The sequence below is a fragment of the Cydia fagiglandana genome, chromosome 22 (genome assembly GCF_963556715.1).
Source record: "Cydia fagiglandana chromosome 22, ilCydFagi1.1, whole genome shotgun sequence".
In the NCBI taxonomy this organism is placed as follows: Eukaryota; Metazoa; Arthropoda; class Insecta; order Lepidoptera; family Tortricidae; genus Cydia; species Cydia fagiglandana.
The window spans coordinates 1571469-1598527 of record NC_085953.1 but is presented as its reverse complement, the minus strand read 5'-3'; the positions used below and the strand labels follow the sequence as shown (position 1 = coordinate 1598527).

Here is a 27059-nt window from a genome sequence, read left to right as displayed (position 1 = left end):
ATTAGGAAAAATTCGAACAATTATTTTGACCTTAATAGGTCTTTGTATGGAGGGCATTAACGTATATTATTATCTCAGGACTGGCCTGTCAATAAGATCAAAAAATGACTCATTGTCAATCTATAGATAATTATAATTATATTCTTATGTATTTATATTCTTTCAGCTCTGGTCATCATCGAAATGGAGTCTCAAAGACGAATATAAGCTGCTGTCAGAGCTCGGCGGCGCGGCGGGCGGAGCGACGGGTTACTACGGCGAGTTGTTCGACACGCCGTACGAACACGCCGCACATCCACATTATACTCCACATTCAGGTAAGATTCTTACTCGATAAGATTCTGTCAGAGCTGGGAGGCGCGGCGGGCGGAGCGACGGGTTACTACGGCGAGTTGTTCGACACGCCGTACGAACACGCCGCACATCCACATTATACTCCACATTCAGGTAAGATTCTTACTCGATAAGATTCTGTCAGAGCTGGGAGGCGCGGCGGGCGGATCGACGGGTTACTACGGCGAGTTGTTCGACACGCCGTACGAACACGCCGCACATCCACATTATGCTCCACATTCAGGTAAGATTCTTACTCGATAAGATTCTGTCAGAGCTGGGAGGCGCGGCGGGCGGAGCGACGGGTTACTACGGCGAGTTGTTCGACACGCCGTACGAGTACGCCGCACATCCACATTATACTCCACATTTAGTTAAGTTCCTTATCAAAGACAACAAAACTGAAATAAATGTCATATACTAAGAAAAAGTGACCAAGGCCTCCAGTGCCCCAGGCTGGAATCGAACCAGCGTCCTCTGCTATCGCGGCAGATGCCTAAGCCACTCGGCCACCGGGCCACAGCGGCCCAAGACGAAATTTTCCAAGTATATGCACTTCTTACTGAAGGCTTATGGCGCCCCCTGGCCATCCCTGAGGTAGAACAGTGTGTTCTAAGACGATTTCAAGCTTCTGTCAGAGCTGGGGGGAGGGGCGACGGGTTACTACGGCGAGTTGTTCGACACGCCGTACGAGCACGCCGCACATCCACATTATAGTCCACATTCAGGTAAGATCCTCATTACAGACGAGTTCAAGCTGCTGTCAGAGCTGGGGGGGAGGGGCGACGGGGCAGTACGGTGAGTTGAGACACGCCTTACATACGTCTTTGACATCCTGACCATACCTACGTTGTTTTGACGTGTTTTTGTTGTTTTCCATATTCCGCTATTATATCTACCGTTTCTGTGACTGACTTTTTATGTTGTTGTCTAGATTCCTCAAAATTTAAGGGCTTTTAGAGCCAAGAGACTCTACTAGACTAGAGACTAAATACCTCGTTTGAATTTGCACTGTTTTGACGCCTATCTAATCGTACTTATTTCTTGAGAGTGGCTATTTTGACTTATTATAACAATGAGAATTGCTTGTAAAAGCTAACCATAGATCCCGTTTTTCTAGACTCCATATACAACAAACAGAGGGACCTCTCGTTAAATTTTTATTATACCGTACAGACAAATTAACTACCACTGCCGTCGCCATCATAAAAATCGTAACCACTACTTTCCACTCAAAATCCGCTAATCACAAAACATCCGTTAATAAGCAAATTAAGTACAACCATGACCTAAAGGTTTCCGTTTATATCCATAATCAAATCGTGACGCGACGGACGCCGGGCCTGTCATTTGACAACCACCAATCTGTCAAGTATTGTCATTTGGTGATGCTGTCACGCCCTGAAAAGTGCCTGCGGTGGAGTGAGACGGGAGATTCTGAGCTAAACTTCCGCGGAATCGTCTTAAGTACTGTTTCATTATCCGGCTGATTAAAAAAATCGGACAAGTGCGTGTAGGACTCACCCACCGAGGGTTCCGTATTTTTAGGGTTCCGTACCCCAAAAGGAAAAAATTGAACCCTTATAGGATCACTCGCGCGTCTCTCTGTCTGTCCGACCCTTTATCTTCGAAACTACTAGGTATACATTTTGAAAAAATACACAAATGGGTAAAACGGGACCCTATTACTAAGACTCCGCTGTCCGTCTGTCCGTCTGTCAGTCACCAGGCTGTATCTCATGAACCATGATAGCTAAGCAGTTGAAATTTTCACAGATGATGTATTTCTGTTGCCGCTATAACAACAAATACTAAAAACAGAACATAATAAACATTTAAGTGGGGCTCCCATACAACGTGATTTATTTGCCGTTGTTTGCGTAGGTGGAACGGAACCTTAAGCAGGCCACTGACGAGCCTTCCAAATGGATGCCGTTACAATGGATTCATCCAAATGGACGGCATCCTAATACTAAACATTGTACGTTTTTGACATTCACGGACCGATTTTGGAATGTAGCCACGCTATTTGGACTGTTGGAAGGTTCGTCAGTGGCCACCTTTAGAGCATTTAGCAACTGGTGACGTCATGGCTGTCATTTTCTGTACGAAACAGTCTGCTGATTTCTGCGAGGGAGGGGACGTCAAATGTATTGCTATTTCTACATGATTTGTACGTAACGTACAAATAGCTATATCAGTCTATACAAAAGTTTGCACAATTGTGCAAGTTTTTCGGCAGACTGGTAAGCTCTTAAAGGCGACTCCAGTTATTAAATGCTCTAAGTACGGAACCCTTCGTGCGCGAGTCCGACTCGCACTTGGCCGGTTTTCTTATAACTCTCTCTGCTTAGTGACTATTTAGCTGCATTTTTCTCAGAATCCTCCTCCATTCCGCATTCAGATCCGGAAGGTTAACTGTTTCTCCATTATCGTATCTCTCCCATAGCTAACCCTTTGCGGTGACATTGTCAACATTTCTGTGGTGACAGTGAAATAAAGTGTCCCGTAATCGAAGTTTCCACTACACTTAGATTTAAGTAGCGGTAAATCACGTAAATCTTTAAAAAAAACTACAAACAGACTAAGAAATTTCTTCCTCTTATTAAAAATACAGCCTATATATAAATATATATATGTAGTATGTATGTCAGTCTGGGCATAGGTACGGCATTGACTAATCATTTATCAAAATAGGCTTAGTTTTTCGACAGTATAAGTTTGTTGAAACACTTAACACCAACACACTTACTTATAGGTATACATCATCTTTTAAAAATTCAAAAATAAAACAAATCATTTCTATTTTTAGAATTTTTGAAAACTGTTACGTACAGTCGCTCATAGGCTATGGTGACCACATGCCATCATGCGGGCCGTATGAAGCGTAAATACGGTTTATTTCAAGATTTAAGTAATGACAATACTCCCCATTTAGTTAAACCACATCCCGAAAGAAATAAACAAACAACTTGTTACTATACCATTTCTTGACACTATAGTCTCATCAATGGAAACTAGGCAAGTAAAACAAAATAGACACAGACTAAAACAAGCCTAACCACCTTAGATATACCCGTACCAATACTCTCTTCTCATCTGGCAAACAAAACAAATGCCACAGACTGAAAAAGGCGCAACCGCCAAAGATATGCATGCCAGATACTCTTTTTGAAACTGGCAGTATCACAGTATCCCCGTAATCTCATCCTGACCACATCCTTTTTAATCTGTAACGCAAGCCGCCTGCGCACCTGATCTAGGGCTATTGTCAAACGGCCAATGACCCCTATGACTGCATAATGCGTAGTTGCGTAGGTACATAATTATGATAAACTAGCGACCCACCCCGGCTTTTCACGGGTTACACAAAACCGGAACAAATTAACCGGTTAAACCGTTAACCTGTTAGCCGTTAACCAGTGTCAAATTGTACTGGTAACCATGGCAACTACCTACAGGTTTAACCGGTTAACCCCGGGTTAGTGGGATGGTGCAATAAGTGACCCTTAAAAACCTTCCTCAAGAATCTCTATTGATAGGTGAAAACCGCATGATAGTTCCGCAATCCGTTCAGTTTTCGAGTTTATCGCGAACATACATACACTATAAAAACAAAGTCCCCCGTCGCGTCTGTCTGTGTGTATGATACACACAGACAGACGCGACGGGGGACTTTGTTTTTATAAGGTGCAGTGATAGAATCCGTCTAAGCGAACTTGCACTGACTTTGACATTTGACAGAGCAAAGTGTGGAAGAGTTTTTATACTTACTTACTGCTGAGGCGCAACGACCCGAAGTGGATCTTGGCCTCCGACACCAAAGACCGCCATGCCACGCCGCCATGTTTTATAAACGTTTTTTTCACGTTAATAGAATAATCATAATTTTATCCCTGTAACTAAATTATTTCCTTAAATATACTTGCTGAATTTCTCCTCTTCTTATAGCTCATGTAAAAAACCTCGAAGAACCTCGAAAATATTTTGACATGAGAAATGGAAAGTGTGTTTTTGTAGGACATTTTACTAGACTTAGGGCCACTTGCACCAGCCCACTAACCCAGGGTTAAGCGGTTAAACCGTTAACTTAGTGTCAAATTGTACTGGTAACCATGGTAACTTTAGGTTTAACGGTTAACTCCGGGTTAGTGAATGGTGCAAGTGGGCCTTAGTGCCACTTGCACCATCTCTCTAACCCGGTGTTAAGCGGTTAAACCGTTAACTTAGTGTCAAATTGTACTGGTAACCATGGTAACTCCAGGTTTAACCGGTTAACTCCGGGTTAGTGAATGGTGCAAGTGGCCACACATAATAATGTAAGATTTCTATTAAAACCTAATAAGAAAGTTATCAACTTCCCAACGGTAGATTGCGGGTTTAAATCCCGACTCGTACCAATGTCCTTGGCAGTGGCGTAGCTAGCATGGGTGGCACCCGGTGCGTAAATTGTGGGTGTCACCCCAAATATCAATCAAAATTGTAAAATATATTTAAAAAGAGTAATTGTAATTTATGTTAAATAACTCAGGATTTACTCCATCGCTTTCATTTTACATGATTTTACGAATTTTTATAGGTGGCACTACTAATGTTCACGGTCGGGTGTCACCCCTAAATGGGTGACACCCGGGGCGGACCGCCCCCCCCCCCCCCTAGCTACGCCACTGGTCCTTGGAACATATAAAAACCGGACAAGTACGAGTCTGACTCGCCCACCGAGGGTTCCGGACTTTTTAGTATCTGTTGTTATAGCGGCAACAGTTCATGGTTCATGAGATACAGGTGACAGACAAACAGACAGACGGACAGTGGAGTATACAGACAGTCCCGCGCATTTTTAGCCTTTGGGTACGGAACTCGAAAAACCTACAAAATTAAGCTTTGATATTTAGGTACCAATAGTTTTTCCTTCCAGAATAAATTTAAAGAAAAACGAAGGCTTTCTAAATCTGATGGCAGTAGTTTTCTTATTTATTTAAGTTCTGCGCTCGTTCGTAGGATTATACTCTCATATTGCTTGTCTATATCCGAAAAACAGATTATAACGACATGTTAAGCAATATTTTCTTTAAAAAAAACCGTTTTCGCTGATAACACCATCAAAATTCAAATCAAAAAACTTTCTTCCACAAACAGTTGCAAGTCACCTAACACGTAAATATCAAATGCCAAGGCCGGTGAATGAAATTGAACGAATGAATGATATTCCCATGGAACCGCGCGACCGCAGTCTTGTGGTCAGATCGGATCCATTCAGCACGTGGGAAGTGATATTGAACTTGTGAATGGGATCTGTGACATCATCTTTTTTTTGTTGTGTGTTTTTTAATCGTTTTATGAGAGCGACAGGAAATAGTTGACACTCGTAACACTTTACAGGTTTGTAATAGTTACGACTAAATAACATTATAGAAGGAAAAATAGAGATAAAAAGAAGAAGAGGAAGACCGAGAATAAATTATTACAAGCAAATAAAAGAATAATATGTTCAGGTCCTGTCATACCAGAAGGTTAAGGAGTTGGCAGAGGAACGGAGGAGTTGGAGATTGCTCCACTGACCACCAACAAGAGCACAACTCTTAATTATAAAGAAGAAGAAGTAGTAGTAGTCGTGAACACCTTATTACACAAAACAAGTACACAACACAGAGTTAATAACAAGTAATGTATACAAAGGCGAACTTATGAATTTGAAATGCTCATTTTTCACTAAATATCCTTCTTTATTTATGAATTTAAAATGCTAATTTTTCACTAGATATCCTACTTTATTTATGAATTTAAAATGCTCATTTTTCACTAGATATCCTTCTTTATATAGACTCTTACACTATGGCTTTTTCTAAAGCATTACCAAATCCACTAGATACCAGTTGTCACTCAACTTTTATACCAAAATCCTAAAAGCCCAGCGATATTTTTCCATTTCATCCGCGGCAAATTAAGCGGCCATTTTTCCATCCGGATTTTATTTTATTTGAGTCCAACCGACGATTAATTCGGAAAAACGGCCTTGTTGTGAAAACTATCGCAGTTTGGTAAAACTAATTCAAATGGTGCTGTTGAAAATGTTTTGGAAAAACATTTTAACTTTTATTGGAAAACATTGTGCTCCTATCTATTGGGCTAGTGATAAAATAAAAGCTATTCAACGTTTAACTTTGTATTCCAACGTAAATACAAACCTAGTTATAAAATAAAATGTGGTTGTGTAGATTTTTATAACTCTTTGGCAACCATCACCTACTTAAAAAATCGAAACGAAAGTAAACACACACCCGAGACGTTCAGTACCCCCAGTGTACTTAAATTTCATTCGATAGCGCGAATTGACGTACGCATCTGCGTTTTATCATATTGTATGGGATTTTGGGTTCCCAAAACGTCCCGCTTGGTGCACTGTTCAAAATCCAGTACAAAAAGACTTATGGCCGAGCCACACCGGCTTGCGTGAGCGTGCGCTAAAATGTTGGAGCCGCACTCGCACACGTCACGCAAGCGGTGTGCCGTCTCTCATAAGGATCTGTATACTACAACGCCGCACGCGCACGTGCACGTCACGCACACGCAGCCGGTGTGCACAGGCCTTTAACGCAAACGCAAACGCCAAGTCACGCTACGAGTACCTATCTAATGAAATTGACACATAAGAGTTCTGAAGTTCCGATGTTCTAATCAACTGATCTCCCAAACTTTCTTTCGACCCTTTTGAATCTTTCTAAGATTTCTTAGATATTTTAATGCTCTAGGCGCGTGCACAAACCGTACTAGCACTAATACATCATCATCATCATCTCAGCCATAAGACGTCCACTGCTGAACATAGGCCTCCCCCTTACACTACTTACATAACGAAAGTTAATTATCGGTAACAATGGCTCCCTGGTACCTGAAGAAGGGACTTATGGCATTATGTCCGCCGTTCGTACAATTTTATTGCACAATAAAGTAATAATAAATGACCAATAACAATGCTCTAACTTGTGATTTTTCCACAGCTACAAACGACTCAACGGGTTCGAACGGCGGCGCCGGTGGCGAACCCCCGTCGGCGGCGGCGAGCCCCGACGCGGCGGCGCTAGTAGTCCTTCAACCGCCGGCACCGCCTTATCCACCGTACGCGCACTATGACGGTGAGTGACAGTTCTGCAACAAGTCTTAACAGATTTGAACGGCGGCGCCGGCGCTAATAGTCCTTCAACCACCGGCACCGCCTTATCAAGTCTCAACAGGTTTGAACGGCGGCGCCGGCAGCGGCGCTAGTGTAAGGCCTGAGTGGACGCTCGAGTTGGGCGTGCGCGTGCAGCGGGGCAGGGCGTGCGGCGTGCATTTTAAACAAATGCAAACGCATAGGAGCGGCCTTATTGCACGCTGCTCAAATCATTTGTGAGCCCGACGCCACGCTGCATGTCCCGCCGAACGCTCCGCTCCGAGCGTCCACTCAGGCCTTACACTTAGTCTTCAACCGCCGGCACCATCTTATCCTCCATACGCACATTATGACGGCGAGTGACAGCTCCATTCCATTCATAAAGTGGGTATGCACTTTTGCAGCGGTGTGTACAAGCTGCGATAATTTCGAACCGTGCCGATGGCGAGTTCCTTCGGCGGCGATTTGTATAGCGACGACTACAAAGTGTTTTCACGTATACATGTTAGCGGCTTTCCAAAAATAAGAGTAATAATACCGCATTTTTATTTACTTGTGTTCATTTATAAAAAGTAAGGTGATTGAACTTGGCAATTTTACTTTAGTTAAAATAATTAAACAATTGTGACGTCACTACCGGTCAGCCCACCCTCACCTGACGGACAGGTGGAAGTGGTCGAGTTTGGAGGGGCGATGGTCTAATAAAAGGCCTTGCACCTCATTAAAGCGACGATTATTATCTGAGCAGCCTTAGGAGTAAGACTTTAACAGCCTATGCTGACAAAAAATGCCCTAAAAGTGTATTTTTATTATTTATTGTACGATGGTGCTATTAATATTACTATAAATAGTTAAAATGCTGATAGTTTTAAAAGTGTGCTGTGTAAAGTTATAAATAAACGATAAATATGAGTATTTTACAACGAAGTTTCTTTTCTACAACGAAGACCTCAAGCCCTCCTACTACGAGTTACCACGATTAGCGCTCAAAAGGAAGCCGAGCCCTAACATCAGAAGTGCGCAAGAGAACCTGAAACGCCATGTGGATTGGATGAGCAACAAGTTATATTTGCTGCATACATTAAAACACAATTCAACAACCGAAGAAGAATCAACGTGTTGCCAATTATCGGTGGCCAATTTTCGACACGAGCAGTTACTCATCATTTGGTGAACGTTTTAGTAAACGTTGTTGTACACAATATTATCTGGTGAGACGCTTTCATTTTGACAAAATTTAAGTTTGAATTGATTTATTTTAGAAGAAAATAATGCATGTGCAATGAGCGTTTTGATTAAATATACTTAAAGTAACCACAAAAATGGTCCTAGGACATCTTAATACTTATCTACACAAAGAAAACTTACTAAAATCATAGCCAGTGGTTGTTATTCTTGTAATGCATTCTAAATTCCGTATAAACACAAAAAGTCACACAGTAATCGAGTAATAAAAGCAATCAAAATCTTTCAAACAGTCATTTAATGATAAAAAGAGATAATGTAACTTTATATCACTACATCGCCAGCCACTCACATTTAAGTAAACATTTAACATGGAATTATGAATGCACATAGCGCAAACAAGTTATCTACCCACATGATCCTAGAATTGCTAACTTGAATGATAATAGTAAAGTAATACCTAATCAATCTTAATTGTAACTGTGATTACAAGCTTTTTGATTTTTTTTTTTATGAATGACATTAAGATAATTTAACGGACAACTTTTAAATATTTATTTCGAAACCAGTTTTTATGATGAGGGTGATGAAGAAATTAAACATATTTTTTTGTTAATAAATATCATTTATTCTATACAACGCTAACAAAATATTTATTCTACGTGAATTAATATTATATTACGTTTATTAGTAATTCGCCATACTTTACGAGCGAAATCATTGCATAATTATGAAATTTTTTCGCATATTTTCAAACCAATTTATTAAGTATGAATTTTGAAAATGAATCCACAAAAAGTAACATAATATCAAATTACATAACTGATACATATTTATTATACCGCGTAAATCAATATCTCCCAGTAAAATCCATCAGAATACAGCTTGAAAGTCAAACGTTTAAATAAAACGGCACAACCAAAACGTACGTAGAAATGTCAAAATTCTGCTTATTTCATTTTGCTGAACTACGATTCATTTCACGCTGTAAGTAGCTGTACTGTTGTTGAAAGTTATCAAGTCCAAATACTTTTACTTTGATATATGGCAATGTTATGAATATCATTATGCATTTCATTCATATAAAAATATATAAGAAAACAAAATGTCTAAAATGTATATACCTGTAATCAGTATTAATCATACTTTATTTGTATGTACGGTAATAACATTAGTTGTACCTTAAGTAAATAATTAATATTTTATTAACAGAAATAACATGTGTGATAAATAGTAGCCTCAGCTTTCTGTGTTTTGTTGTAGAAGTACGTGTTGTTGTGGCGCCGCCCTGCTTTTGGATTCTAACACACAGGATTTACAACAGAAGGAAGCCGATTTAAATACAAAGACGCAAAACAGACATTAATTTACGAGTGTTTAAAATTAACGTTATGTAAGTACGTATTTAAGTAGCAATGATTCAAGTAATCAGAGGAGACATAATGATATGTTGTACTTGTGATTTGTGATTACTTATCTCGTATTATTCAACTCCACTAGGTACTAAGTTACAATAGTAGTACTTATCAAGTTACAAATTATCATGAAGCCAATCGAAATCTGACAGACGTCCTTTACGTGGTAACTCAAAATGACAAATCAAAAATCGATTCATTAAGGACAAAGTACAAAACCACAATATTGTCATCTCTTTAAAACACGCAATCTTTTGCTATAATGATACTTATTACAAAAAAAATGTAGAGACCATTTAATGAAGAACACCGTTTATTACAAGTCATAACTTGTCAAAATCGTTCAAAAGGACCTCCAGAATAACGGAAACGTCAAATGTGACATATTTATCTTACAAATATCTTTAAATTATCCATATTGTAACTTGTTGAAGTCTAGTAGATATCTAATTAATTTTCCGAATCGAGCCGTTAGGTAATATTAATTCATTATTATTGGTTATTTAGGTTGCCATGAATGAAAATATGAAAATTCCACCCAAAATAAAAATCCGAACAGAGTGATTGAGTGAATACCACTTTTTGAACGTTTACTACCTATTGCATAATTTTTGCAAATTCAATTTAAGATCCTGCGCTAACAACTATCTATAAAAACAACCACGTTAAGTAATGTGTGTGCCACTTACTTAGATTCTTCAGAAGGATCTAGTCTAGTAACTGGGCTATTGAAAGATTTGAAAGTATAAACAGTTGCCACTTGTTTGGATGGTTCAGAGGGACTACTCCAACAACTGGGCCATTAAAAGGATAAAAGTTGCCACTTATATGGATGGTTCAGAGGAATTAATCCAATAACTGGGCCGTTCAATAAATGGGAACCATAGTCTGCCGGTCACTTGCTGTAATGAATCTGAAGGGCTTCAGTGACTGGGCCGTCCAACTAACTGGTTCCCTAAGCTCAGACTTTATTTTATCTGCCACTTGTTTGGATCGGTCATACAGATTTAGTACAACAACTGCATTCCTTATTTTTATACCGATTACTCGAGCACGAGTTTCGGGTCATCAATTGATCCTCCTCATCTTAAATTCAAATTAATCTATGTTTAACAACGTTCAAGACAGGTTCAACTTCGTGTTTGGTTTTCATGTGTTTAATATGAGTTAAGAAATAAAGTCCAGAAATTTAAATAGCATAAACAATAATACGAACAATCTATCATTTCAAACATCAAAGAAATACTATAGCTTTCATTTGAACTTAAACAAATTAATAACAGCATCTATTAGAAATTATTAAAAATAGCTTTTATGATAATATAATATTACATTAAAAGCATGTAAACTACCCCATCGTGCAAATCCGATGTGTTCCTTTTCTTAATTTTTTTAATTGATCATTAGTTTCGTCTAGTCAATTGATTTCAAAATATTACTAACGCTTTTTGGATAAGGTGGAGACTTAAAACCACTATATTTTTTTTTTAATTCTCATCTTATGTTAAGCTTATGATGCTTACCTAATCTTTGTTTAGAAGCGTTAAACTTCATGGTTGGTTCTCATATATATTAAAGAGTTATATTGAATCAATAATGTCCATAAATAAAATTCCATAAACAAATTATGATCATTTAATCACTTCAGATACCAAAGAACTAATTTTAATAGAATTTCACTTACCTTTCGTAAATAAAAAGTATGCTGCGTAATGTCACTAAATATAAGTAAACCCAAGATTTACAATTCAGCAAATTTAATCAATCACAATAATCGGTATTAACCAACAAAATATGTCAAAACATAATTAACTACACTTTCATAAAAATTTAACTGAATGCATTATAAAAGAAGGCAACCTGGAGGTTTTTCTTGGCGCTTTTTTCCACCAGAGCCTTTCCGAAGCGTCGGTAAACTGATTTTTCCTTTGGCAAAAATAAAAACATACAAAAAAATATTAAAAAAAAAAACAACATTAATTTAACAGACATGGATAGACGACCTTGTTAAGGTCGCCGGAAGACGCTGGATGCGGGTTGCTTCCAACCGGCACATATGGAGGTCCAAGGGGGAGGCCTATGTTTAGCAGTGGACGTGTTATGGCTGAGATGATAATGATGATGAACATTAATTTAAAGGTTCAAGCAAGTAAATTTATTTTTTAAAGTACTTGTGAATTAAAATGGATTAAAAATAATTAAAACATTCAAACCCCCAGGATCAATTCTATTATTAAATTATCACTTGATGTCAGAATGACCGAAGCAAAACAGTCATAAATAGCCGTGTTAGCGGGAACTAATCAATAATTATATTAGACTGTTTAAAATACATTTAATTTTTATTTCAAAGTATAATTCATTTACAGTTAAATGTAGCATTCATCTAAAATCATAAGAACTAATCATGATCGTACATAAGACAGAAACATTAATTATGTTGAATCTTTGTTAACATAAGTTAAAATTATCGAAAATTCATTAGAAAAAAAAATAACAATATGATACCTGCTGTATCTGACATAAAAATCAAGCAGTAAACTCGTTGATCTGTTGTAATTGTTTTAAATCAATCTGTACTTTTATTAATTAAAACTTAATTAATACGAACACTTTAAGTGTCTCTGAGCACGAGCCACTGGTCAGTATGGCCGTGTTAGCGGCTTTCCAAAAATAAGAGTAATAATACCGCATTTTTATTTACTTGTGTTCATTTATAAAAAGTAAGGTGATTGAACTTGGCAATTTTACTTTAGTTAAAATAATTAAACAATTGTGACGTCACTACCGGTCAGCCCACCCTCACCTGACGGACAGGTGGAAGTGGTCGAGTTTGGAGGGGCGATGGTCTAATAAAAGGCCTTGCACCTCATTAAAGCGACGATTATTATCTGAGCAGCCTTAGGAGTAAGACTTTAACAGCCTATGCTGACAAAAAATGCCCTAAAAGTGTATTTTTATTATTTATTGTACGATGGTGCTATTAATATTACTATAAATAGTTAAAATGCTGATAGTTTTAAAAGTGTGCTGTGTAAAGTTATAAATAAACGATAAATATGAGTATTTTACAACGAAGTTTCTTTTCTACAACGAAGACCTCAAGCCCTCCTACTACGAGTTACCACGATTAGCGCTCAAAAGGAAGCCGAGCCCTAACATACATATAAATAATTCATTCATAATTGTATCCTATCCAATATATCCATGCTAGAGTTAGACCAAGAAAAGTCTGCAGCGATTTTAATAGGTCACACAGTCAAGTGTTATTTATACGTCATCATTTTGAGAAAGTTTGACAATTCTATGACAATTCTATGAATTGATGACGTATAAATAACACTTACACAGTGTGGGCTATCAAAATCGCTGCAGACTTTTTTTGGTCTAACTGTATATAATATCAGCTCGCTGTACATCTACTAAATTAAACCTCATCATACCTTCATTATTAAATATTAATCAAAATAAATGTTTTATTACAGACATTATTTTAAGCGACCATAACGTCGCCGTAGAGCGAAAAGTCACCAAATCACAAAATGGCCAAAATTGACTTAATAATGTCATCAAAATCGCATTTTTTTTCTCCAAATTTCAGTCTTATTGCGGTAGCAATAGCGATCATAGTATCAATTTTACAAAGTTAAAGAACTAACTAAAAACTCACTTGGGATGCAATATTTTAGTCGAAAAATACCTAATTCCGTTATACATTTTTAAACTTCTTGTAACTTATTTAGGAGCGTACCTAAGTCATGTTAGTTATTTTTTCCCTAAGTATTACTAAACTATTTAACCACGAAGAACCTCATTCAAAAAGTCACTTAATTTACTTAGTTACTTTTTGAATACCTGGTATGTCAAAAGTGTGAAAGCGAAAATTAACTAACTCTATTTAGTTATTTTTTATTCATAGTTGTAAGGCAATGTATATCATTTAACCAAAGCGATAATTAATTATACAATTTTAATGAGTTTTGACCTACAAAAAAATATATAGTACAATAATTAATCATATTTAATTAATTTTACAATAAAGACTGTACTGTACGTCGACGTGATTTGATTGAAATTCGCTCGCAAGTTGGTGACTTTTCGCCCAGTACCGCAGGCCTCCGCACCGATACCGACCGCTGCGACTCCCTCCGCCGCGTCGACCTGCCAGTAAGTAGTTGCGCATAAGCCGACAGTGAAGCTACTGTTACACATGCTGATTACTAGCACGAAAGCATGCCACTATTGAGCAATTGCTACTTAATAGTATGTGTGTCGAAACATTGCTAATAATGAGCATGCTCATTTTGAGTTTGCTCAAAAATCAACGGTCGTGCGATTTTTGGTCATGCTACCTGCAGCGCGGATGGAGGGGGGGAGGGGGGAGTGCTTTTAGCGCGTGTGAACAGGTTTGCTTATTGATCATGCTAGTATCTTGTTTCTGTATAGCGCTTTCAACTTGAGAGAGTAAAAAGTCAAATTGATGCGGTAGCATCCGCAAATAATTTTTATAACCCGCAGCATCTTCTATTCGCATTTCTGTAAGCAACTGAGCACTTGCTCCAAAGTCCTGTCTGCTAGATATCCAATCACGGACCCAAATCTTTCTATTTATTTTCTTTTTTTGTCGAGCTGATATAAGCTTCTGGATGCATTGCATCGCCAGCAAAAGGATGATCTTATTCAGCTCCATACGGATAGCTGTTTGATTGTCCATGGCTTTATTTGAACCGACAGAGAGCGAGAGAGCACGCTATAAAATGGCATGTGTATTGGAGTGTTTGCTTTGAGCATGCTTATTCAGGAGCAAACTTAAAACTAGCATACCTATTGCTAGCAAATGTAAACTGCTCATAAGCATGCTCGTATTGAGCATACTCAATAGCACGCTTTTTAGCATGATACTTTAGAGCATGTGTAAGTTACGTACTTGCTAGTTACGTGTAGTTACTGTTTGCTACATAATAATTGCGTGTACCGAGATTAAGTATGAAACGCGCTAAGTTAATTTTGGATTTGATAAAAAAGAAAGATGATTTGGATAACGAGGTAAGTGTTTTTGGTGTCAGTTTGTTATTTTATTGTAATTTTTTTTTATCAAAAACTGTTTATAAAATGAAATGCTATTTCATAGATTCAAGTTTAGAAGTACTTGTATGGGGTAAGCCAAAAGGAACAGGATTATGTGGAACGAATCAAGTAAAATTTTGTTATATCGGTGTGATTACTACAGCTTGTGGGTGTGTGTGCCTAATAACAAAATGCTTTTTTATGAATATAAATGAACAATCATTTCGCATACATAAGAGCATGTCATGCACCACTTGATATTACGCATCATGCTAAATGAGGTCCAGTACGGTTACCATCAGTTTGTCACTGACATAAACGCCGTCGAGAACGTAATTTACTTTCTATACATCTCGCTCGCACTCGCATATTAGTGCAAACGGGATGTATAGAAAGTAAATTACGTTCTCGACGGCGTTTATGTCAGTGACAAACTGATGGTAACCGTACTGGTTTAAAGATGACTCATGCTAGAACGGTAACGTGCTGTGTCCGGCCCGAGAACGGTCCAGGCCGACGACAAGCGATTGTAATAGGGTGGTATTTTCTTCAGTGCGCATTGTTAACGGCCTGGACTCGTTAAGCCCTTGTTCTAACGTGATCATCCCTTAAACGTAACTTATCCAACTTAACCGCAAATTGGCTTAGTAACTAATTAGTTGCATCTATTTCAGAATTTTTTAGCTACCCTGGAAGACAAAGAAGCAACATAGACATTGGAGATTGAGGACTTATTTCAGGAGAAATATTTGTATGAGTCAGCTCCAGCATCTGCTGTGTTCAGTCCTTTTAATTTGATTTGTAGGTCAACTTTATTTGATTTGTAGTTCATTTTAATTTTATTTGTTGTTCATTTTATTTTAATAAAGTGTTCGCAGAATTTTAAATGACGTGATTTCATTTGATCCTTAAATTAAGCAGAATCCAAAAAAATATTATAGTAAGTAGTTTTTAACTAACACGTATTTTCACTTTATCACAACAGTCATAATACGACTAACTTTACTTAGTTAAATCTAGACGCACTAAAATGTGGGCAAAAAATCAATAACTTCGTTCAAAAAATCACTAAGTCATAATTAAGGTGTAATATTTAAGGGCAAAAATTAATTATCGCCTATAGCTCCTAAATCGTTAGTGTGAATAATATAAATCCATTTTGAGCCCAAAGAATAGCAGTTTCCAATGAATAAACACATATAAAACCACAATTTCATCTTAAGATAATTTCAGTAAAAATTTTTTTAATTATTTTTTCTTTAAACCCTCATAACTCAAAAATGACCAATGAACGATTTGGTGACTTTTCGCTCTACGGCGACGATAATGACTATTTGTATTGTGCACTGCATGTCACAAAACCTACCTATATTTGTTTAATGAAACAGCCGCTTTCCATGTCAAAAGTAAACCATTTGAAAGCAAATATAAATCCATTACATTAAAACAAAGTAAAACTGCGCAAATGGCCACCTAAAAAAAGTCCCCCAAATTGCGGACATCAACTCGGAGCATCACTGCCAATAAACAAACGCAATAACGAGTCGCAGCCACGCACAGATAAAACAATGAAACACGAATAAAACAATGAAAAGGGGATAAAGCAAAAAGTGGCCGAACAGAAAAACAGTTGAGGAATCACTGAAAAAACGACAATGACTTTACGAAAGCTTTCGACAAAGTCGAGCGCCACTCCTGCAGAGCACTCTCCACGAAATCTAATTTTCTCCTCTGGACCCCGCTCCGTGGCGGCCGTAACGTCATAAAATTTATATCAAACCGTTCCAAATTCGCACTTATGCATATAAAGGTAGAGAATAATTCGGAGTGCCGCAGGGAGTATTCTGGGGCCGCTTTCCCTTTTGGTCTTTAATCCACCGCAATCTGCTTACTCGGGAGCAGACATCTTTAATAGCTCATTCGGGGGTATGCAAATAATTTTAGAGGGGGGTGGCCATACAGGCTTTGTCTGGAGGGGGTAACGAAGCGTAACACGAGTCTGTGATGCGACAGAAGTGCTTCTGAGTACTTCGGTGGCTTATTTTGGTTATAAATATTAACGTCAGGGTGGCGGGGACATATTTTGAATGTGGTTACGCGTATAAAGGTTGTTATATGCGAGGGCGTGGAGGCGAGGCGTGTCTATTTAAATAACGCTATGTAATGCCGTGATATGCGGAGTCTTGAAGCAGGCTGTGATTTTTCAGTAAAAACATTGAGTCATAAAGGAAATGGAATAATATTACAACCGGTCTTTATTCTGGTTTCAAGATGAGAATATTTGCATCATCAACATTGTAGTTTTTTATTCAAATGGCAATTAATTACATATATTATAACGCGCAAAAAAGATACGAGAAAGATAAGATCTCTGATCGTTAATCAGAACAATATTGTTTGAAATCTCCTTTTTTGCATATGATTTAAAAATAGCATACCTATAATATTATACCTAAAATAAAATATCTAAATAAGGTGTAAGTATTCGTATAGTTACGAAAGAAAGAAAACACTAAAAAAAGTGGCGGAAAATTTAGAAAAGAGACTTATTACAAAAGAATGTGAGTGATTTTGAAATGATTTTCAAGAGTACCCAATTTCCGAAAAGACCTTACAGCGCAATACTTATACTTTTTAGATACATTTCAGGCATAAAATGCCTGATATTTAAGTTTTTTTCCGCTCGACACCTTAGGGGAAAGGAAACACTGGTAAAGGTCACAGAACCCACATTTTATCTACAGAAAAGGGGATGTATTTTTTTCTTGAAACCGTGCCAACGAGGTTTTTGAACTTTTGTTTGTATCTGCTAGAAGAAAACAAAAATGTATACCTATAGGTACTCGTATATTTAAAGCTGATAGCCAACTTGATCGTGTTTACGTAAATATGGTTCTTTTATCTCTTACTATTAAAAGGTATTTAGCTTTAGACAATGCAGTACTTCATATGTTCATTGTTCTGACAAAATTTTAATTGTATGTAAATGTTTGGGTTTTTATAAGAAACGCTATACTTAATCCGAAATCTTGTTGAAAAGTATACCTCCTGAGTATTTACTTATATAAGTATTCGTATATGCATATAATAATTATACAACCGCTCATTTTTTATTTTTCGCTTGATCTTCCTCAAGCGAAGGAACGGGAAGATAATATTTGCCTAATGTATTTATATTAATTTGTTTCTTTAGAACACCCTGCAATCCAAACGGTTCAAAGACGTTTGCTGTTTTCAGCCTAGATTAAACGTAAAATTTTCTATATTGTTTATAGGGTACATCGCCAATTACTAGCCACCCCCCAATTACTGGCCACTTAATTTGATTTCTATTTATAGGTGAACAAAGTTCATTTTAGTATATAAGGTACGAAAATCCAATTATTAGCCAGTTTTCAATTACTGGCCACCTATTCCAAAAATGAATTCTATTTACAGATAAATAAAACTCATTTTCAGTATAAGGAAAATGGCCAGTAACTGAAATTTATCCACAACCCACTCGTTCAATAACTGGCCGCCTCTTACAAAAATGAGTTCTATTCACCTATACACAGAATTCATTTTAGTATAGGTGGCCAGTAATTGGGGGGTGGCTAGTAATTGGCGATGTACCCTACTTTTTAAAATATAATGTCACTATATTTGACATCCCACGGGTAAAGGTACCTTATGGCGGTTGGAGCTTACGCTATTATTAACGCCGCTCCAATATTATTGCGGCGCTATGCGACGTAAGCGCCAGCCGCCATAAGGTACATTTTGCCGCTGAGTGTGTTTTGTGATGCACACTTATTGATGTCTTATTTCGTTGCTGCTGTTATCTGTACATGTTCGTACATGTTTTGTGAACGTCACGAAATCTTTTCTCTTCTATCTTTCTTCCTTTCCTCCTCTTCTTCTTCTTTCTTTCTTCGTTTATCTTTCTTTTCTTTTTTTATTTTTCTTTTATCTTTATCTTTTTACATATTTCATCCTCTTTTTATTTAACCTTTCAAATCTCAAAAAAGGAGGTTATCAATTCGGTTGTATGTTTTTTTTTAATGTTTGTTACTCCATATCTCCGTCATTACAAGACCGATTTTGAAAATTCGTTTTTTGATTATATGTACATATATGCATACAGATTGGTCCCGTTTTTGTCAAACCCAGTTCTGATGATGGGATCCATGATTCACAGAAGTATTTGAACCTGTTCCAGGCGCGACGACACTGGCGAGCGAGTACGCGTACGCGGCGCCGTACTCGCAATACTCGCCGTACCCCGCCCCGTACTCGCACACCACCGGCCTGCTCACCAAGTGGTAGGTATATTGTATCCGATACTCGAATACTTATTAAAAATACTTCTTACTTACATAAAATAAAATTATCCGTCCTAACATGCTCCGTACCAAAGCCCTTACTTCAATTAAGTACCTGCAGCACATAACGCCAATCAAAAACGGAAACTGACCCAGCCAATTTGCCAATTGTTTGCGCCGTAGCGAAACAACGGTAATTTCTCCTCTATCACTCTTTCATTTTACTGCGACAGAGACATTAGCGTTTCGTTCGCTACGTCGCAAACGATTGGCATCTTAAGCAGGCCACTGACGAGCCTTCCAAATGGATGCCGTTACAATGGATTCATCCGAATGGACGGCATCCTAATATTAAACATTGTACGTTTTTGACATTCACGGACCGATTTTGGATTGGAGCCACGCTATTTGGACTGTTGGAAGGCTCGTCAGTGGCCACCTTTACATGGCAGGCTTACATAGATATATAGTTATTTAATTTTATCGATTCATTCATAAACACTTTTTAAAGATCCTTTTTATAATTCAAATCTCTTTGAGATATTTAATTAATGTAAAAAATCCTACACTAAACAGGACGTAACCGCTTAATTTTTTTCCAAAAACCCTCGTTTACAAGTTCCGCGCGAGGTGTGAACGTGAATCCCCGAGCGATTGATCGCGGGTTCGAATCCCGCCATCCGTCAGGTGTTAACTGCTTTATGGCCGGTTTTAAACGTGGATAATTTGTTAAGGATTCCACACACCCTGTATAAAGGTAGATATAGGGAACTGCTGAAAAGTATAGATCTTTTCAGTAGTCAGTTTCATAAAAGACTGGAGAATCGGATCAAGATAACTCTGCATGGCTTTCGAAATGAAAAAGTGTGGTGATGTCTTCATTTATGTCAAGTTTCTATGAAAATAAATGACGTTTATAATTGCTACGTCAAGTATAAAGCTTATATGTAGGTATATGTATCCATTCTTACAGCCAAATCTGTGCAAAGTAAGAATGGCCACTTTCCTTCGTGACCACACAAAAAATAGAGGAGTTTTATAAATAAAAAACTCATATTGACTCACATTATAGACGGGTCTAACGCGAATTATATTCAATTACCTTGATTTACCGACGTTTCGACACAGGTCGACACAGGTTTCACTGGTGGTGGTCGCGGCTGACTGATGTCCCAGCAAAATGTCAAAACAGAGATTTGTGCATCTACCCGACGAAAAGTGTATGGAAAAGTTTGGGGTAGACATCACATTTTCAAACCACCCACCACACATAATGTTAATTATTGTCAATAGTCCGACACGAAACACTCACAATATCCACGCACCCGTCCGTGCGTGGATATTTGAGACGTCGGTAAATCAAGGTAAATTGAATATAATTCGCGTTAGACCCGTCTATAATGTGAGTTAATATGTATTCAAAACGCGAAAGTTTAAAATATTATAATAAAAAACTCGTCACTTAAGCCACAACATTTTATTTAGCAGCAAATTATTGAGTACCTACTTGATTACTGTATCCCACTCCCTTGGTGATACATCAATGTCATGATGAGGAAAACACATTTTTATAATCAAATATCAATTCTATTTTCATGATATCAAAGACTGATATTGAAATTTTAACAATCATTAAGTTTTACTTTGTGTTACCAATTCCTTTTAAGTATTTTCTGAGTTACGTTATTTTATTTTTCTACTTCTTTTCATAAATATTCTATCGGAAAAAATCCACCAAGTGCTTTGCCGTGCCTTTTGAAACCAGTAGAGATTACAGATGTAGTACAATCGCCACCAGATATATGGGAGCGGCCGGGGTACTCAAAAATATATGAACATGCACTCTAACGCCTTGACAATAGAGGCGTGTTCAGATATTTGTTAGCACCTTGGCCGCTCCGATATATATCTGATGGCGACTGTACATAATTATTTTTCATCGTATTTTCATGGAAACGTACGAACGTGTCTTGCTATTTCAGTCAGTCTCGGTACAAAAAGTACTGAGGTTGACTGAAGTAGCATGACAAGTACGAACGTTTTCGAGAAAATACGATGAAAAATAATTATGCACTACATCTGTAAAACTAGTATGACATTGTTAGATATCATACATTCAGCGCCAGACTTTGAAAAAAAAACCGGAGTGCGAGTCGGACTCGCCCACCGAGGGTTCCGTACTTTTTAGTATTTGTTGTTATAGCCGCAATATAAATACATCACCTGTGAAATTTTCAACTGTCTAGCTATCACGGTTCGTGAGATACAGCCTGGTGACAGACGGACGGACGGACGGACAACGGAGTCTTAGTAATAGGGTCCCGTTTTACCCTTTGGGTACGGAACCCTAAAAATGGTAGATAGATATTATAGTTCCTTATTCTGTACAAATTAAGCGTAATTTCACTGTATGTGATAAAAATCTTCCACTGGGTTACAAAAACATATCGTATTTTAGTAACACAACGGAAAATTTCATCGAATTTAAGCTATTGTGAGACATACTAACATTAGCCCACTTGTTTTTAGTCACTCGCGCGACATGTTTCGGAGAGCTTAGGTCTCCTTTCTCAAGCACTAACAGTGCGAGCAGCGTTCACGACGGCCGTGTATCGCGTACTAAACTAAACCGTAAAATTATTCAAAGGAAATTTTCATTTTTTTGTTCCAAATTACGTATTTATTCCCCCCAGAATGAAGTGCTCTTCAAACTAGCCACATTCTAACCCAATTTAACGTAAAAAGTCGTCAATAAATGAATAATTGGCCGATACACGAGTAAAATTGTAAAACTTGTACAGTCGCCATCAGAAATATCGGAGCAGCCAAGGTGTCCACAAATATCTGAACACGCCTCTATTGTCAAGGCGTTAGAGTGCGCGTTCAGATATTGTGAACACCTTGGCCGCTCCGATATATCTGATGGCGACTGTACGTTTCCTGTAGTAACTCCATAATTATAATACCTAAACCTGGAGGTTTCTCAAGTATTAGAAATATATCACACATACACGAAACACATTTCAAAATGCACACTTTCCTTGCTTTAAAAACAGAGGAATCACTTAGATCGAACGCGTCCCCTGGGACGACGCTGGCCTTTGTCAGTCTCCCCAGAGACGAGGGACAAATGTGCGAACGTTATTACATTATTGCTCTTTCTGTTTGGATTTAATCTATAATTATTTGTATTGAAATGATGGATTTGATTGGTATGACCCTAATTTTATGTTTAATGTTGAAATGCTGGTATTAAATTTATGTGTATTTTTTACTGGAAACATCGGAATTCAAAGCATTTCTAAGATACATTGTGTCCTTGCAAGTTAACATTTAAATTTATTAATATACATAATGCATAAATATTGTCCGCTTTGAGAAAACATCGCATGGATTTAAAACTTGAAATATAACTTATATTAATACAAACACTATAACTAACTTATTATAATAATAACTAACTTATTATTTTGTTTTATTTATTTATTTTATAATAACACAAATGTAACATTTCTTTACATTTGATAATAACGTATCAAATGTAAAGGAAAGCAAAACATAAATTAATAGGTACTTAAAACACAACTTGTTAGGATGTCTCCTAAATAAAAGATACCAAGTTCTAAAGACGGCTGTGGAATACCCATCCTTGAAGATTAGATTTCTCTTCTTTCTACCGCACAACTGTTTTTAAATAAGTTTAAAATTGTATTATTTAATGTAATAAATGTTTTTATGTTTTTTTTAGATTATATTGTTGAATATTTTAGTTTTTTTTACAAAAATATGTTTTCTTTTCAGATATCAACGTACGCCGTGCGAGCAATAGCGGTGGGCAAGTGATAACAGACACTGATAACGTGTATAAAACAATTCTCAACATGTCAATATCTGTCAATCTGTCAATGTGTAGCAGTGTTAATGTTTTCTTGGTAACATGACAGTCTCTAAGAGATTTATAAGTTTGTCTTTTACTGCGTCGTATGTGGAAAGTCATATTTCACGGTCGTAATGGTGTTAAAATTAAATTTCAAATGTTTTTGTTGCATAATTTAAGAGCCAACAGGAGTGGTCATTTCTCCATACAAACGTACTAGACTGTTTCCTCCGTGGGTTTTGATGCTAGAGCAATGTTTTTTTCAACACAGATTAATATTGTCAATATCTGTGTCGGACCGTTTTGCTTTTTTTGATATTTTTGTTTTTTAAAGCGCTAGAACTGTTCAAAAATGGCCAATCTGGCCTAATTGACTATGCCGCAATGAGAGGCGTGGTATTCAAAACTGGCATCAATTAGCCAAAAAAGCAAAACGGTCCGACACAGATAATTTCATAATCATTTAGAGTTAGCGAGACGGGTATATTAACCTAAAATATTTAAATCTCAGCTCCTGTTTCGTCTTAGCAATGACAGCATAAAACGCTTTATACATCATTTAAGTAATTTTATTTAAGCAAATAATTATCATTATAGAGGTCGTTGACATGTACAGTCGCCGTCAGATATATCGGAGCGGCTTAGGCGCTCACAAATATCTGAACACGCCTCTATTGTCAGGGCGTTAGAGTGCGTGTTCAGATATTGTGAACACCTTGGCCGCTCCGATATATCTGATGGCGACAGTACAAAATAAGGTAGAAATATGCGAGGACATAAATAGCAATCATTGTTTGAAATTTCTAGAAAGTTTTGGCGCATGGTTTTAAATGTCAAAAATTATGACCGTAGTTATTTTTAACAAATTTCTTGCCGATATGTAAATTCGTTGACATTTTTCACTAACAGAAGATATTCAAAATGTAAATACATAACAAAATTATCATGTTACCAAAAGAACGTACTATTTAATCAACATCACAAATCAAATGTGTATACTTCATTAAACCCAGCTGCAGACTGTCGCGATTTTATCCCATTTCTGATGTCGAAAATCCCGTCAGTGTGTGAGGCCCTTTACTCATTACAATGTAAAAAATGGACGAGAGAGCCAAAGTGTTGATAAATCTTTAAGACTTTGTAAATAGTGTATTGTAAACTTAATTATAGTTATGTCGTTCTTAGATTTAAGATTCTCTCATTTGTTTTACCTCAAAATAGTTACAAATAGAATGTAATTGTGTCACAATATTTTAGTCGACGTGTCAATGAAAGTCGAAATGTGAGAAATATATTGAATTTCTATCAAAAAGTGTACGCTTTCGAGATTTATTGACATTTTTAAAAGCTGATTATTGCACTGGACTGTATTTCTGCAATTAAAAAAACTGTTTGTTATTTGATCATGTTTTCCGTAATATTATAGTGACCTAATTCGAAATAATTAAAATCTTTTTCTTAAAAGTCGACACATACATTCCTCCCGCGGACTCTCCGACTGTGAAATGAGCATGAGACCGAGTGTATGCTTGTTTGCCACCGATTTGGTATTTTAAGACACATACAAGTTCAAATAATATCAGGTACCTAATTCAATACATAATACATTGAATTGAAAAACTTAGGTATTACATTATACAATCACTGATAAAATATTAGTTATTTTAATTTGATAAAATTGTTATTTACGATACAAGTGCGAAAAAAGGAATCGTTTTAAAATCGGAAAAGTGTTAAATCGACATGAGTCGCGAATTACCTATTCGCACGTGTATCGTACAACGTTTTACAGTACATACTTATGGCCCTTTAAACTTTTGACATACCTACGCATGAAAAGTGATATTTCACGCACCAGGGCGGAAAAGTAGGACCATATGTACTGTAAATTACATTTAACTAACTATTTCGTTGTTATTTAAAGTGTTTTTAAAGCAGTGATGTAGATAGTTTACTCTAAAAGTTTGATAGTTATGTTTATAATGTGAAAAAATAAATTATAACAGCCAACAGAATTTAGTTTCTGTACCATTTCGTATCTTGTCACAGTGACAATTAATATGAAAGTCGCTAGGGACACACGTTGTTTGATTTATTGTTGAGGATGAAACGGGAAGAATGGAAATATAAATTAATAATGGCATTAATAACTCAAATAGCTATTTTCATTTTAATGTCATTGTTATATTACAGATTTGCCACAGAAAATATCTTGCGATGATTTCGAGTTTGGCGAAATGCACGATTATTATATTTTAAAGTGTAATAAATTCGCATTCTCATGTACAATGTAATAAATTCGCATACGCATTCTCTCTGAAACCACTGGTAGCTTAAAAAACGACAATTCACCGGTTAATGTTGAATTTAAACAACCGTCCACTGTACAGTTATAATAACTATTTGTTTTGTTTCTCCATTATTGCACAAAAAAGTTCACAGACGCGTGTCTCAAGCGGATGGCACTCGCGCTCGCACTGGTCCCAACCGGTCCGAGATATCGTGTTCGTGAGCAGTGTCTATGTGTGCGTTGCTTGAGCGCGCTTTGTATGTAGATTGATTTCTGTACCTATCTCTTTTGTGCTAGGGACCTCATACTATTGACTAGGAATCCTCTAGACCGAGTTTAGAGCAATTATTTCATGCAACCGATGATGCCAAAAATGCGGGGGTGCGCGGGACGAGGTGAGCGAAGTCCCGTGCCGTGATTTGTCCGTTCAAAGACACGGACGTCACACAAAGACACTTTCGACTCGAACATGGAGTAAAATTACCTTAAGCGTGGCAGAGGGGGTCTGTGTCTCATACAAATCATCATATAATATATACCATCATTGTGACAAGGTACGATATGGTACGGAAAATAAATTCCTTTGAATTAGGTCACAATATTAGTACGCCATTTTATACTCCGGTGTGATATAAAGCCTGCTGTCTCTAGCACAACCTGAATTATACCCTATTCCTTCGTACATAAAGTTGTTATTAGCTTCCTTAACTTTAAATTATTTTTTATAACAAATTATGTATCGACAAGCTACAAAGTGAAAGTCAAATATTTAATGTTATTTAGGTTATTTCGAAATTACTTTGAGATTATTTATATTTTTTTACTTCATATTTTTTATAACTAGTTTCTAGTTGTGGCGTGTTTCAGACATCAACGCTTATGTAAAATAATTATAAATTAATTGTGGTTATGTATCAAAATATACCTCAATGAAGTTCATTTAAAAATGTTTACTTTCGCCAGGATTCGGTCTATGTTATCTATTCTCCTTCCCTCATGTACCTATTTTTTTATAATTGTTATTCTTGATACCGACACATGTATAGACAGACAAACTGTACTTAACTATGTATATTTGTTAAATAGCAGCCTTGAATTTTAAATAAATGTATGAGTCATAAAAGAAAACATACTTAATTTTTTTTTTGCATCTGTAATTTACCTGTTTATATTTTGTTCATGGGGTATATTTTATTAAATAATCACTGTCATGTTCAAAATTATTTAGTGAATATTCCTTTATATATATCTATTATTAGTTTCTTATCGTTTCCGTCCATGTTATTTTTGTAAATAATGTTTCTAGAATAAGCTTCTTACGTTCTCGGCACAGAGATGATAACAATCAGTACCTTGACTTCGTGTGTAATCAAAATGTCGCCATAAAAAGGTCCGTAACTACTGGCTAAAACTTTACGCCCTTATTCATAAACGC

The 27059-nt window shown here is 36.9% G+C and overlaps 1 protein-coding gene and 1 long non-coding RNA gene across 2 annotated transcripts in view; both read left to right on the top strand.

Annotated features, from left to right (window-relative positions):
- Positions 1 to 23380, top strand: part of LOC134675583 (paired box protein Pax-5-like) — a 118635-nt gene extending 95255 nt beyond the window's left edge. The window contains exons 8-11 of the mRNA XM_063533885.1: positions 167 to 317; positions 7335 to 7469; positions 19355 to 19457; positions 23259 to 23380. Coding sequence (XP_063389955.1) covers positions 167 to 317; positions 7335 to 7469; positions 19355 to 19457; position 23259 — 390 coding nt within the window. The 3' untranslated portion in view covers positions 23260 to 23380. The remainder of the gene's footprint in view (positions 1 to 166; positions 318 to 7334; positions 7470 to 19354; positions 19458 to 23258) is intronic.
- On the top strand, positions 15014 to 15951 carry LOC134675539 (uncharacterized). Its single transcript, XR_010099762.1, has 3 exons — positions 15014 to 15132; positions 15218 to 15282; positions 15828 to 15951. It is a non-coding gene; the product is annotated as an uncharacterized LOC134675539 (long non-coding RNA).
- Positions 23381 to 27059: the final 3679 nt, after the last annotated feature.